This window comes from Poecilia formosa, unplaced genomic scaffold (genome assembly GCF_000485575.1).
Source record: "Poecilia formosa unplaced genomic scaffold, Poecilia_formosa-5.1.2 Scaffold182, whole genome shotgun sequence".
Lineage (NCBI taxonomy): Eukaryota > Metazoa > Chordata > Actinopteri > Cyprinodontiformes > Poeciliidae > Poecilia > Poecilia formosa.
The window spans coordinates 1,311,269-1,325,219 of record NW_006800121.1 but is presented as its reverse complement, the minus strand read 5'-3'; the positions used below and the strand labels follow the sequence as shown (position 1 = coordinate 1,325,219).

General features: G+C 40.3%; 1 protein-coding gene and 1 long non-coding RNA gene across 12 annotated transcripts in view; one reads left to right on the top strand and one right to left on the bottom strand.

Annotated features, from left to right (window-relative positions):
- clec16a (C-type lectin domain containing 16A) overlaps positions 1-13,557 on the top strand; it is a 37,818-nt gene extending 24,261 nt beyond the window's left edge. For 5 of the 11 annotated variants that reach the window (XM_016678370.1, XM_016678371.1, XM_016678372.1 and 2 more), the window contains 9 exons: positions 841-891; positions 1,004-1,132; positions 1,364-1,484; positions 6,620-6,771; positions 7,242-7,446; positions 8,716-8,886; positions 10,151-10,288; positions 11,370-11,960; positions 12,001-12,845. In XM_016678370.1, the coding sequence (XP_016533856.1) occupies positions 841-891; positions 1,004-1,132; positions 1,364-1,484; positions 6,620-6,771; positions 7,242-7,446; positions 8,716-8,886; positions 10,151-10,288; positions 11,370-11,920 (1,518 nt within the window). In that variant the 3' untranslated portion in view covers positions 11,921-11,960; positions 12,001-12,845. Of the gene's footprint in view, positions 1-840; positions 892-1,003; positions 1,133-1,363; positions 1,485-6,619; positions 6,772-7,241; positions 7,447-8,715; positions 8,887-10,150; positions 10,289-11,369; positions 11,966-11,994; positions 12,846-13,280 lie in introns of those variants that run through there. The other 6 variants (XM_007565767.2, XM_007565766.2, XM_016678366.1 and 3 more) reach the window with 6 other exon arrangements.
- LOC107837842 (uncharacterized) lies at positions 12,168-13,284 on the bottom strand. Its single transcript, XR_001663889.1, has 2 exons — positions 12,469-13,284; positions 12,168-12,437 (listed from the first exon to the last, which is right to left on the bottom strand). It is a non-coding gene; the product is annotated as an uncharacterized LOC107837842 (long non-coding RNA).
- Positions 13,558-13,951: the final 394 nt, after the last annotated feature.

Sequence of the window (13,951 nt, the reverse complement as noted above, 5' to 3'; positions counted from 1 at the left end):
TTTGACATTCTCTAGGTCTGAACTTGTAGTTACCCTTACGATCCAAAAATCTCACTTTGTTGTGCTATTGACTAATTTCAGAGCGGATAAGGACCAGCAGCAGGTGGTCTGTATGAGGTGTTTACTTCCATGACATGCGTTTAGACTGCATTCATTTTCCATTTAATCTTCTGTTGCTACAGAAAATCGACCAGGTTTGTTCGTTAAACTTTATGTCACCAAATGTTTTCTTGTCTGTGCAAAACCATAATGCAGTCCAGCCTCCAAAGTGTTGGGTTGCATAAAAAAGGTGGAAATGGCTAATTGTGTTGAAGTTGTTCATTCCATCTCAATTTGAGGCCAACTGGTAAAAATAAGGACAAAATTGAAAATAAATTATGGGCAGAATCTCATTTTAACAACTGCAGATCATTCCAGATCGTATGGAAGAAGTACGGCGTCTCAGTGTTTTTTCAGGTCCTTCAAAACTGATTTTTCATGGGAAACCGTCAATAAACATTTGCTTTCATCTCTCGATAGCCTAATTGGTGTTTTTTATACATTACATTTGATAAAAATGTTATTTAAAAAAGGCATTCTTTTCAAATTTAAAAAATGTACGAGACGAACACATTATGTAGTTTAAACACAAAGTACTGCATAGCTGTCAGTTCAAGATGTATAGTCATAAGTACAAAAACACTTATCTTCAGTGGACGTACTTAGATCTGATGCTTCATAAATATGGCTGCAAGCTTAGCATTTTAGCATATTGATGGCTTGATATAATTTATAAATGTCTTATGACTTGTGTTTTCACATAGCTCCTGAAGCAGCTTTCATGTTTGTTTTTTGTCACAGGGTGAAGAAATCTTTCTGGACATGTTTGAAGATGAATACAGAAGCATGACAGTAGGTTAACCTTCGTCGTTCCGCTAATAATGCATTCGAAAAAGCATCATCTGGAAGTTAAACTTTAGTTTGGAGGTGTTTCTTGTCACTCATCGTGGTGTTTTTGTCGCAGAGTAAACCTCTGAATGTGGAGTACCTAATGATGGATGCCTCCATACTGCTGCCGCCCACCGGCACCCCTCTGACGGGTATCGACTTCGTAAAGAGGCTGCCTTGTGGAGACGTGGAGAAGACCCGCAAGGTTCGTCAACACAGACGCGTCCGCATACAGGAGCTCAGGGCACTGATTGTTACATTCCCAGGAAAGCAAATCTTAGATTTTTCTCATAAAAAGTCTCTTGTTTCCAGTTTGTTTATAATGTCAGTGTGTTAATGTCCTTTCTGGAATTTTGTTTTTCGAACACCAGCTGCGATTGCTCCTTCAATATATTCATCTTGGGTTTTGCCTGGCCCCTCTTTGTTTCTCTTTCAGGCTATTCGAGTGTTCTTCATGTTGCGGTCATTGTCACTTCAGCTTCAGGGAGAACCAGAAACTCAGCTTCCTCTGACCAGACCTGAAGACCTAATCAAGACAGATGACGTCTTAGACCTCAGTAAGAGTCTCACACTCAGGCTTAGCTTTAGGAATGATGTCGTTAATAAGTTGAAAGTAAGTGAAATCTGACCTCAGAGTCACTCAAGCAAATATAAATTGGTCTTCCTGTAAAGAGGGGACTTTTTTAGAGTTTCCTGCACTCCACAGTTAAAACGCTCCGATCTGACAAACCTCTCGCTGATTTTCTCTGCTAAGGTAAAGCGGCCACTCTAAAACAGAGTGCAGAGTTTACAGATGCAGTGTGCAAAGATTATAACCTGAGCAGTTTTCTTTCACCCTTCACAGGTGTGTTTTGGAAAGTCGTGGTTAGCTCTGCAGCTGCACAGTAATGTGAACCAGTCCTGGTACTCTGGTGGTTCACAAACTCGTATAACATTCTTATATTTTGGCATTTGCATTTCTTTGTTTTGTTAATGTTGAACATAATTGAACGATAACCTTAGATTATAAAAAAATTATATCTGTCTTTACTGTAAAGCTGGTGGTTTTCTTGTGATCATTTACTATAGAAACAATTTTCAGGGTCAAAGTTCATCTTTAGCTTCATTTTGATCTTCTAACCTAATTTTATGGCTTATAAAAACACAAATATTAACTATTTAGATTTCTCTTAATTTATATATGTTATGTTATTAAAGTAAAAAAAAAGTAACAATTCCTCAGGTTTATCAGTGTAATAAAGCAAAACCGTTACGGACATTTACAAAGACGATGCTAAACTTTCTGCTTTTTATGTTTTTATTGGTGTGTTAAAATAAATGACTGCTCTGAGGATCCTGCTGCATACTGTGAAGGAGAAGTTACCTCTGTCATCAGTTTCCAAAGCTAGGAGTCTCGACATGACCATAATGCCAAAAGTATTTATATCACTTAGACATTTCCGTGTTTTTTGTTTTTTTTTGTTTTGTTTAAACAAACTTTATTTTATGTTTTTTGGGAGTGGAAGGATTTCATTAAACAGACCAACACAAAGTAAAATATTTTGAAGTTGAAAATTAACTTTTCCCTTTGTTCTTTCCAAAACATCAAAACACTTTGCTGCATATTTTTATTCAACCTCTTATGTCGACACTTTGCAGCTCTTCTATAGCCACCATGGCCTTCTTGCCTGCCTTTTTTATTAGTACTTTCTACCTAAGAAATGTCCAAAGGTTTGCAGTTCTGCCTTCTCTTTGTTATATATATTGAACACTGGTTAAACGTTGAAAGCTTTGTTTCCCGTGAATGCTCTTACCAGGTGTTGCTTTGCAAGAGTTTTCAACAACATTGGGATTGTTCCATCCCTTTGACTTGTATCTACTCGCACATGTCCATAGATTTGATGAAAATTATAACGAGCATACAGATTTCTGCTTTGAGGATCCGTTTTGAAGATGCGTGGCTTTTGTAGATCTCAGGGTTTTCTTTGGTAATGGTGACTGTGCAATCTGTGTCGTATGTAGGTAGCGGTGGCCTTTAAATGTTATGTTATCTGTGGTGAGTCAACTAGAAAAACATGTCTGGTTGCAGATTGTGGTGTCAACCTGTTGTCTGATAGTTGTAACAAACCAGTGACACAGCAGAGCGTTGTCTGTCGCCACCATCTGCTTTATCTTTGTCCGTTGGCAGTTAGACTAACTTGTAGGTTTTACATGTTTATGACTGGACATGATTAAAAGATACCGTCTTAGGACTTTCCTTATTTCCTTTCTGGAAAAGGAAATAAGATAAAAGGAAAGACTTTTGACAGAGAGATAAAACATTGACCAAATATCTCACGTCTGTTTTACTTTCATCTCTAACTCAGTGGCTGAAACTCTTGTGTTCTGATTTTTCCAAATGCCAGTCGAAAGAGGCTGTGGCAGATCTGGGTTTTGACAAACCTGTGAGGTGTCATGTGGTTTGACTTCCTGGAATTGATGTCACTGAAAAGATGATCTTCAACCAAACGTGTAGTAATAATGACTCCCTGAGTTGCAAACAGTTGATTTACAAAAAAAAATAAAAAATTGCTTTCCTTGTTTGACTGTATTTGTAAGCTAGGTGATTATCTAAGAACACATTCTTAGTAATTGCAGGCGGAGGGGGAGGGTTTTTCCTGGCGAGTGGGAAGAGTAACCTCTTCAATCTCTCACCCACAAATGTTTTTTCTGACCATTAGGTTGCCACCACCTACATTCCACCTCCTCTTCTAATAACATTTGAATCATGGAGCATTTCTTTGTCTCGACAAGTTTGGGGAGTTTTGGAGGTGAGAGGTGCCGTTTCATTTTAGATCTTACCAAATTTCTAAAGGTTCAGGTCAGTGTACTGTTTCATAAGGCAAACAAAGTAGCTCAGACAGCTTTATTGTAACTCTCTCAAACGTGAACAATCTGCTTAAAAGATAAGTGGAGATTATTTATTTCAGATTAATATAAAGTTTGAAGAATTGAACCCTTCTATAGAGAATCACTTACGACATTTAAAGGGAGGGTATGAGGTACAGTTGGTATTTTTGAGATTTATATTATCTTATGATGTTGTTCCTTCATCAAAAATAATACCTTGAGTGCCACTTTGATTCTTTTTCATGCATGTTTGAGACATCCTTGAATCTCCCATGGCAACCATTCGGGGTTGCCTAACCACTTGCTCTCACAAGGCACCGCCTACTTACCTAAAGCTCCTCCTCAGAGCTGCAGTCCCCTGCTGCTTCCCCACACAGATCCTCCAGACCACCAGCAGCAGCAGCAATTAGGAAACACCTATGGCTTATCGTACAGATTACTTTTCATTCTAAAGTCACTAAGAACGACTGTAAACAGCATAATGAAGGAGCACTGTTGTGATGACGTGCTGAAGACAGAGTGTTTTTAAATAGTAGGAGTTTGTTAAAGAAGCAGAAGCCAATTTCAAGGCAACAAATTATAAAGTTAATTTTCTTTTAAGTTATTTTTCATTCATTCACAGCTTTTTTTACAACAAGTATAACAATAAAGTAACAGTTACTTATGGCATTATGTGCCTGTAAGTCACTAAATACAGTAGACCTCACTCTGTAGTCTTGTTGGTCACTCTGTTATGATTAACACGCCCAAGTTGATCCCACAAGTTTTTAGTAGCGATGAGGTTACGACTGCTATCAGTCGTTCCATCCTCTCCAGTACCAGATTTTTGAGGTAGTGTGATAAACCTCGCTCTGTGAGGGGTGAGAAGTGAATTTAGGCCTAAAAGTTGAGGTGTGAAATCTCCACTAGTTGAAGAATCTCTTCAGTGTGTCTAAAGTGCCTCCAGTGACGTGGCTGCACCACTCCACTCTCTTTGGCAGTGAGGATTTTCTAACCATTAGTGTCATAAAGCGTTATCGGTTCACTTTGTTGTTGTAACAAGTTCCCTTATTTTCCGTGCCAAGTACTTGTTGAATGTGGATTACCCTTACTTAATAGGGGTAATCCACAACTTTGTTGTGATCATGCAACAAAGTTGTCATAATGTATTCACAACAAGGTTGTGAGCACATTACGACTTTGTGATGAGTTGCTTTGATTGCTCGAGAAAGGATGAGCTGTACAGATACTATGTTTGTGTGAACTTCTGTTGTAAAAGCGCCTGATGTCATGTCGACCTTTTATTTCTCAGAAAAAGATTTTGTATATTTCTAAACTACTTCCTCCTTCTTGGAGAGTGAAGATGTCAAATCATCATCTACCAATGCATGGAATTGTGTTTTACTTCACTGTAGCCAAGTTGCTTCCTTGCCAACTTTTCGTGGCAATAAAAAGACTCATGGAAACAAAGATAATATCAATTAGATGGCTCTAGATTGTAGTCGGAGCAAGCCGACCACTTTCTGTCGACGCTAAAATAAGACACTGGGGGGGTGGTATGGTTTTTTCCCCATTTTGTCAGGGGACTGAATCTGTTGAACTTCCCCTAATTTTTTTTGACCATTTAAATATTAGTATACCCTTGTTACCATTGGAAACCAAGGACTGTCTCTCTCCTGGTGAAGGTACTTTTCACGGGTTTCTGCTTCACTAGGTGGCATTCAGTTCCTGGCAATCCCCTTTGATCTTTAATCACGCCACACGTTTTACAAGCTCATGCATGTCTGTGCTCCACACCCCACCGGTCTAAGTGGAAACACTAAAACAGTAATAAAAGTTTGTCTCGCTTCCTCTGTTTGTACACTGGCGAGATAAAATCTGATCTCCAACAACTTTTTGTACGGTAAAACAATTGAATACTTTGGGTGGAGGATCAACAAGGAGCAAGATGAGAAGGAAGAGAGAATTTAATCTTGGAATTGTACACTAGCTGGTTTAGCCTGTTTACGTTTGGAGAAAGTTGAGAGTGGGCGATGTGTCAACCAAAACCAGTGGTGTCAGATCAGGTCATTTGCAGCTTCACTTTGCTGGTTTTGTGGTGCACTGCAGTAAATAATGCTCATATGTGGGCTTATCAGTTCTTGTTGCTCCTCAGCATGTGGGAGGAAAGCATCTTCTCTGTCCTTTTAAGTGCATCGAACCGTCTGGCTGCTCTGGCCCACTATGCTTCTGTCTGGGGTTTGCGTACGCAAATTAGCACAGCATCATAAAGTCACAATACAAAATATATATATATATTTTACTTTCAGTAACTTCATTAGCCCTCGTTATTTTGCCCAAAGTTGTTCCAAAGAACAGGATTGTGTTCCAGTTATAGAATTGAACAGAAGCAGGCTTTGTCAGGCTTTGTGGGTTTATTGTCCCTTAGTTTATATTTTCCTCAGCCCTTTTCAAATGTTTTGGGGGTTTTTAATGCATAGGCATAGGACCCCTTCTTCCCCTCTACCCCCAGGTTTTTCAAATATTTTTATTATAATATTAAAGTTTTGCCTGTAAAAATGTGATCAGACCTCTAGAACAAGTTAAATTCGTATGTCACAGATGTGTCGTATAGTGAACCTCTACCCAGTGGCTAATTTGTGACATCCAAGATTAGCTTTTTCTACTCTGAACACAACACCACAGTGTTGAGAACACAACATTATAAATTGTCTTAACTAATTCTAAATAAAACTTCAAAGCAGAAAAAAATGGCAACAAGAAAAACAATGTTTGTCTTTATCTTTCAATCATTTAACAGGTGGTTTCAAGTATCCACTTGACTGTACATTGCTGTCTGTTTCAGATAACAGTGACTTGATAGCATGTATGGTGGTTAGCAAAGATGGGAGCCAAGCTCAGAGGTTCCTCGCTGTAGATGTGTACCAGATGAGTCTAGTTGAACCAGAAACCAAACGTCTCGGTTGGGGAGTAGTCAAGTTTGCCGGCCTTTTGCAGGTAAGAGAAAAGTAGTTGTTGTTTTTATTTGCTTTTTTTTTTTTTTTTGCATCTGTTTACAAAAGTCTTTGAAGTTCATTAAATATTTTTAATTTTCCCTAGTTTGTAGGAAAATTATAATCGTGGACAATCCCATAGATATGAGTCATTTATCGTTTCACCTCACAAATGAGTAAGCTAATTTGAATAATGAGGCATGCTTTTTGGAGTTGGTGGATTAAGAATTGAGTTTATTACACATCTATTCTTATTGAAGACGAAAACTAGCCTGGAGAATTATTTTTTTTCTTCAGAAAAAAGGAGAAAACCTGATTTTTGAAGCTTAGCATTTGCAAATAACTCAGATATCACGACAAAGTTGAAAAAAAAAAACGGGGGGTTCTTGGATCTATAAAAGTTCTTCAAATTACCCATTTTGCAGTTTGAAATTGAACATTCTTCACTGTCTATCTTCCTCCTCCTTTTTAAAGGACATGCAGGTGTCTGGCGTTGAGGACGACAGCCGAGCTCTGAATATCGTCATTCATAAACCGAGCTCCAACCCTCACGCCAAGCCCCTGCCGATCCTGCAGGCCAACTTCATCTTCGCCGATCACATCCGCTGCATCATCGCCAAGCAGAGGCTCGCCAAGGGTCGCATTCAGGCTCGACGCATGAAGATGCAAAGGATCGCAGGTGAGGAACGAAGCTCAGGAGGGAGTCATTATCCACAGTGAAACAACATGGGCTGAAAGGCGTCTCACAGGACAAGTAGCCAGGAATCCTGGAGCAGCATAAAAAGCCAGAGAACACCATCCAAATCGCAAGGTATGAGGATGGCAGCATCAGGTTGTACAGGTGTTTTGCTGCAGCAGGGACTGGTGCACTTTGTAAAAGGGAGCATGATGAGGGAGGAAGATATTGAAGCAAAACCCAGATTTTAACAACAAAACTGAAGTGCAGAAAAGATAACATGCCTTGGTTTACAGAATACAAAATAATGGACAGATTATGTTAAGTCAAAATAAACAACTATATTATTAATAATTGTATTATATGGGGCAGATGTGTGAAAGGGGAGAAGTCAACAGTCTTTATAGGGAAACAAGAAAATCCAAATGCTATATAATGAAGCTGAACTATATTAAAAATGTACTCAATGTATAATGATCAGACTGTTTTGCGGTTTGTGTCTCTTTTTTGTTGTTTTGGATGCTTTTACTAATGATAAACCAAATAAAAGGAGAGCATAAGGAAGTACATTAAATAAAAGAATCTCAAACTTTCAAATATCCACAACAGAAGGATGAAAGATGGTTATATATTCAAAACATGCTGTACTTATCTGCTAATACAGTTTCACAAAGTGTAAAAAATTAATCATTAGGTTCTCATTAAATTAATTTTATATAAAGCAGCTTTCTGTTAAACTATAAAAGTTTTTTTCTGGACCTCCAACATCCATGATGACTATCAAACATAATAAAAGCAACTAAAAATGTATATTTTTAATCTCTGTAGTTCACATATTGCACTTTAGAGCATTATTCTCTCCTCTCTGTCATAATTTGCTTTTATTGGCTCCAGTGTTCCTGCCTGTTAATATAAGGAATCTATTTGTACTGTAAACACAAATCACTTTACCCAGAAGTGATTTGTACTTCCCCTTACTACGGTCAAATTCTTCAGAAATCCACTCAAACCCAACAAAACAAATTGAAGATCTAGCTTAGTTCAGCAAATTGAGGAGGATGTGACGCCTACAAGAACAACCGCATCTTGAAGCAACAGTTTTGGATTTTGTTTTTCCAGCATAGTCGCATAGAAACAGCTGCGCATTTCTTTGCAGTCCAGTGAAAAATACAAATGCATCCTTTTTCCGACGTAGGGAATTAGCCCCTTTGCCGTGCCGCTGTCCCACATGTTTACACTGTTCTCTCTTTATTCCTCTCCCCGTGCGTTCAGCTCTGTTGGACCTGCCGGTGCAGCCCAGTGCTACGGAGGTGTTGGGTTTCAGTCAGACAGCCAGCGCCTCTCCCAGCGGCCTGCCGTTCCGATTCTATGAGCAGTCCAGACGAGCGCCCAACGATCCCACTGCAAACAGAGCAGTATTTGCTTCCGTCGACAAAGTACCAGGTGACCCACAGACGCTTCCGTCATAGAGTGCTGAGAATGAGGAGGATTGTTTTTAAAATGTTTAACTCTGACTTGCTCTGAACTCCAAATAAGTGGAAATCAGTTTGTGATTTGATCTGCAGCATCAAAGTAGAGTGATAATGTTCCACCCTGCAGGCATGAATTAGAGGTTTTATGCAGAATCACTGCTCTGCAAATTAGAGCTGGAAAGTCCCCGGTTCTGGGCTTCATTTGATGCAGTACAGTGTAAATAGTATTTGAACCCCCTTGAACATTTGCACATTTTATCACGTTACAACCACAAACTTCAGCCTGAGATAAAGCACAAAGTACGACATAGCTGAAGTGGAAAAGAAATGAAGCAAGATTGCTTTTTTTTTTTCTTTTAAGTTTTATGCAAACAAAAATCTGAAAAACGAGTGATGGTGATTGCACACAGATATGGTGGTGATATTATATTGTGCAACTCTTTAATGCTGTAAATAAGTCAGACGGATTAATGTGAGTCTTTAAAGTTAGATGTTTTTTTTCACAGAAAGTTTAACTACAACAGTGTTTTTTTCTTTGTGTCTGAGCTTAATGAAGGAGCAAATATATTACTGCAGATGCTCCCCCAGTATTTTAACTTCCCTTCCACCCACATGTATGACATGTTAGGCTGAAGTAAGTTCTTTGGACCAACATGCTGTAAGAGCTAATTTTAGACAGACTGGATTACACTCTTGTGAGAGATTTAAAAAAACTCACCAATTGTGTAAGACAAGTGAGTAAATTAACTGAATTTTAAATGATACCTTTTTAATCATAGTGACGACTCAAAAGTACCTTACACTACAGGATTTGTGTAGTGATGGGGTGGCTTAAAAGTTCAAAGGCTGGTCAGATGGGGAACACAAATAATCTGAATACTGCCAAAATGCATTTCAAATTTTAGGTTTTTTTTTTTTATTCCTTCAAGGTTTTATTCTTAATGCAGCTCTCAGCTCACCACAGTGCACTTTGAAATATCTCAGTGTGTTGCTGGTTTGTTAGATCTCTTCTAGTATCAGACACTATTCCTGACTTCCTCCTCCTCGTGTTGGATCTGGAGGTTTTGCTAATGCTACTGTTGTCTCTTGAGGATTTTGTGTGTAATAGTAGAACTGGTATGTGCTACAAGTCTGAACGTAAAGGACAAAGATGTAAAAATGAGAATACAGGCACAAGTCTGAGCAAGTGGTAACACACGCAATGTAAACATGTCTGTGTGTCGCGCCCACTGCAGGTTTTGCAGTGGCCCACTGTGTGCCCCAGCACAGTCCCTCACCACTCTCCTCCCCGTCGCCTCCCTCCAGTGGGAGTGGAAGCACAGGACGATGCGACTCTGTTACCGCAAGCACTACATCAGTTCAGAGCCCGTCAGGTAACACACACACATGCACGCACACACAACCGGATCTCTCATTTCATAAACATGCAGACAAGCTGTGAAATGCACTGATTGGACGTATAAAGTGACTCAATAATTTTAGGAGAACACATTTTTACAGTCGACATTGTGCAGATATAATTGAAGCGACTCGCTTGGAAAGAGTATTTCTACTTCATTACGTGTCGTCTATACATGGCGTACTCATGTCATGTCTCTGGTGTTTCTATGGTGACTGTGCAACCCACCAAAACCACAATAGTTCTTGGTGGTGTGACATTGTGAAAACATTTCTGTTCCCATGTCATATATATGCCTGCATGTGGTGTATGCGAGAATGTACACACATACACACCCAGTGCTGCTTTTTTCTACTCCATGAGCTGATTGGTTTACGATGCAAACAAGCAGTAAAGCTGGGAGAGGATGTGGATAAACCAACTGTATGCGCCTTCCAAACAACAAGTGTATTTGCAACCTGAGAAGACAAAAAAAAGAGATTTTTTTAAGCTGTTAAATTACTCCAACTATGAACTTGAAGGCAGTATTTTCAGAAGTCTGTCTCGTCTACTAACGCCACCCAGTCACGAGTCCCCGTATCATCAGGCCTGAACTCGCACACCATTTATTTTTTGGCTGTTGGATCACCTGATGGGTATTTTATCAGGTCTCTTTGCATGTTGAGCTTGGTTCACACAAGGACTTTTCTGTGTAATGATACGACACCACAAACCTCCGTTGCTGGTTCCCTCTGGGCATACGGAGGCTGTGTGCTCTTGGAAACTGGATGAAGTTAAATCTGTCTCTGATCAGGCGGTTTACTTTTATTAGGTGCTTACATCGACGCCAGAAGTTGTTTTGTTTGAAGTTTTAGATTTTTCCTCAGAACAGTTGCATATTAAATTTAAGGAAATATTTCATGTGTTGGGACTAAATGTTGTATTTTGCACCAGAAACATCCTTCCTCTGTACAGTTTCTGTAGATGATTACTAGTTTCTTCACTAATGACAGACTTGAGGAAAAAAAAAAAGAAGAAAGTCTCAGTTCGGCTGTCTATCTTTTGTCATTCTCTAGATGATTGTGCATATTTGGAGCACACCCCGTCCTCATCTTCAGGCGGTGAAGGTGAAGGAGGAGGCGGAGAAGCTCCCTCTACTCCCTCAAACCCGGTCCCGGCTCCAGCCCTGGCACCGAGCCTCACGCCGGCCTCCCAGCCCACCATCTCCCTGCTGACGGACAGCAACGCCGACACGTTGAGCGTGGAGTCGCTAACGCTGCTGCCCCCCGCGGACTCCCCGCACCTGCATCCGTACGCTGTGACCCACTCCCTACAGAGACCTGAAGCCTCCATAATGGAGGAGGAGGAGGAGGAGAGAGAGGCTTGTAGGGAAAGAGAAGAGGAGCTGCAGGAAGAGGACGGCTCGCTGATGGACGAGACGGAGACGGATGCTACGGTTAAGGACGAAACTACTGAAACAACTGACTTGATCACACCCACCGACGAAGGACCCGACGGAGCAGACCAGCAAGGTGAGGATGCGTCTCTAGAGGTGGAAAGAGAGAGCACAACAGAGTCTGTGGAGACGACACACGCCGAAACAGCAGAGTCACCTGAACTGGATTAAACAGCCTCACATTTCTACGTTCACACACACACACACACACGCACGCACACACACACACACACACACACACACATACACACACAGAGTGCTGTGCAGCATGGTGGGTGGACTGTCCGGTCCTTGCTGCAGTGTGTTTTCATGTCAGCGTCCACAGGGATGTTTGGGTGTGATTGTAAATAGTCCCAGGATGCATCGGGAGGAACTTCCTAATTTGTGTTTGCACATGAAGAAAGACACTTTTATTTTTCCCTCTCAGAGAACAAAGACAGACACTGGTCAAAAGCCCAGAAAGGCTCAAGCACATTGTTTTCTGAGCACTCGAGTGCGTCTGCTCAAGATTTATCAAGCGTGTGTCGAGACGCGCAACCAGCAAACATTTTTTATTTATTCTGATTGTTCATCATTCATGCACCACATGCTGATGATCAGAGCAGGTTTCCCTCATTTTCTGACACGTTTCAGTTCACATAAAAGGGCAACAGTGTTCACTGCTGTACACACACACACACACACACACCTACACACACACACACACACACACACAGCACAGCCTTTTCACAGCATCATGTCAGAGCTGTTTCTGCCACCCTGAACCAGACTTGATTTTTCTTTTCTGTATGGAAAATAGTGTGAAGGAAGGTGATCAGGAGCAGCCACTTGTTCTCAAATTAATATACGTCAACATGGTGTTCAACTTTCACTCCATTCATTTGTAGTGGTCTATTTTTAGAGGCGAATCAAAGAGTGCGCTACAGTTGAATATAAACAGCATCTCAGTTCATCCTGTTATTTATTTACTATATCAGTTTAATTAAAGCCAAGTCTGTGATTAAAAAGATAGGATTGTAGTTTTTATCCTCTAAATATCTGGGTTTAAACGGACGAATGCTCTGTAACATCCCTAAGACTTTTTCTAAGTGTGATTGCTTGGAGAGATTTTTCTCGTCTTGTCTGGGTGATTGGTTAACGCTGTATTCTTCTTCTTCCTCAGAACCCATACGCTAAGGTCAAACTGCTCCTTAACTTCCTACTTTAATCGGATGAATGAAGCTGTACTACTGCAATAACCTTAAAACTAACCAACATAAGGAGAGATGAATGTAACGTTTCTCTTTTCTCTCGATTCATGTTCGTTTTCAACTTCAGTTTCCATTTCTTTAGAACAAAGCACACTTGGGCTGTTTAAATCTCTAATTGATCCCTTCTTACTTTCTGTTGATTCCCATGCTTTCTTCATTTTCTGTGCCATCAGTACACAATGTAGGTCTTAATGCTTTACTATTCTTTTTTTTTGACTAAATTCAGAGCAATACTGTCTTTTATGGTCTTTTATGTCTCTTAATCTTTTCATCCTGCTCAGCAGAATGAAGATGATGATGAAGGTGATCACTGAAGAGGCGCGGCACGGTTTGTGGAGTTGAAGGGGGGGTTTAGGAGCATGTCATCATGTGCCTAAAACCAATGAAAACAACCACAACATGCCGTTGGGACCCTCCATTGCTATCTGATTGTAGTGTGTGAGTGTGTACGATATGTTTGTACGCTCTGTAAATGCTCCGCGCTTTTAAACTTGTAAGTATTGTTAATGAATTAAAACAGAGGAATAAAGAACCGCAATAAATTATTCTACTTAACAACAGTCGTGTGATTCTTTGCAGACGGGATCTGTGTGAGTCTAAACCTCCAAAAAAAAAAAAAAAATCATAACTTAACATTTTTATCTCGCAACGTACAACCTTGATTTGTTTGTGGCAGGTGTTTTAAACTGCCACCTGCTTCCACCTCATTTCTCTGCTGTTTTACGACTAGATGTGTAGACCCTGTATTTTTCTTCCTGTGTGAGATGGGTAGCCTGCCTGGAGCTGCGATCTTGATGTGGCCTCCGTTTCTCTGCGGCTGTTGGGGCCCTCAGTCATCTTGTGGTCTGTACGTGTTAGTTTTTATCGTGGTTCCTCTCTCTTCAGGGAAGTCTGGTTGTGTGTGCGTAAACGTGAACAGGTTCCTGGTACTGAAGCGATACCGTGTGTGTCT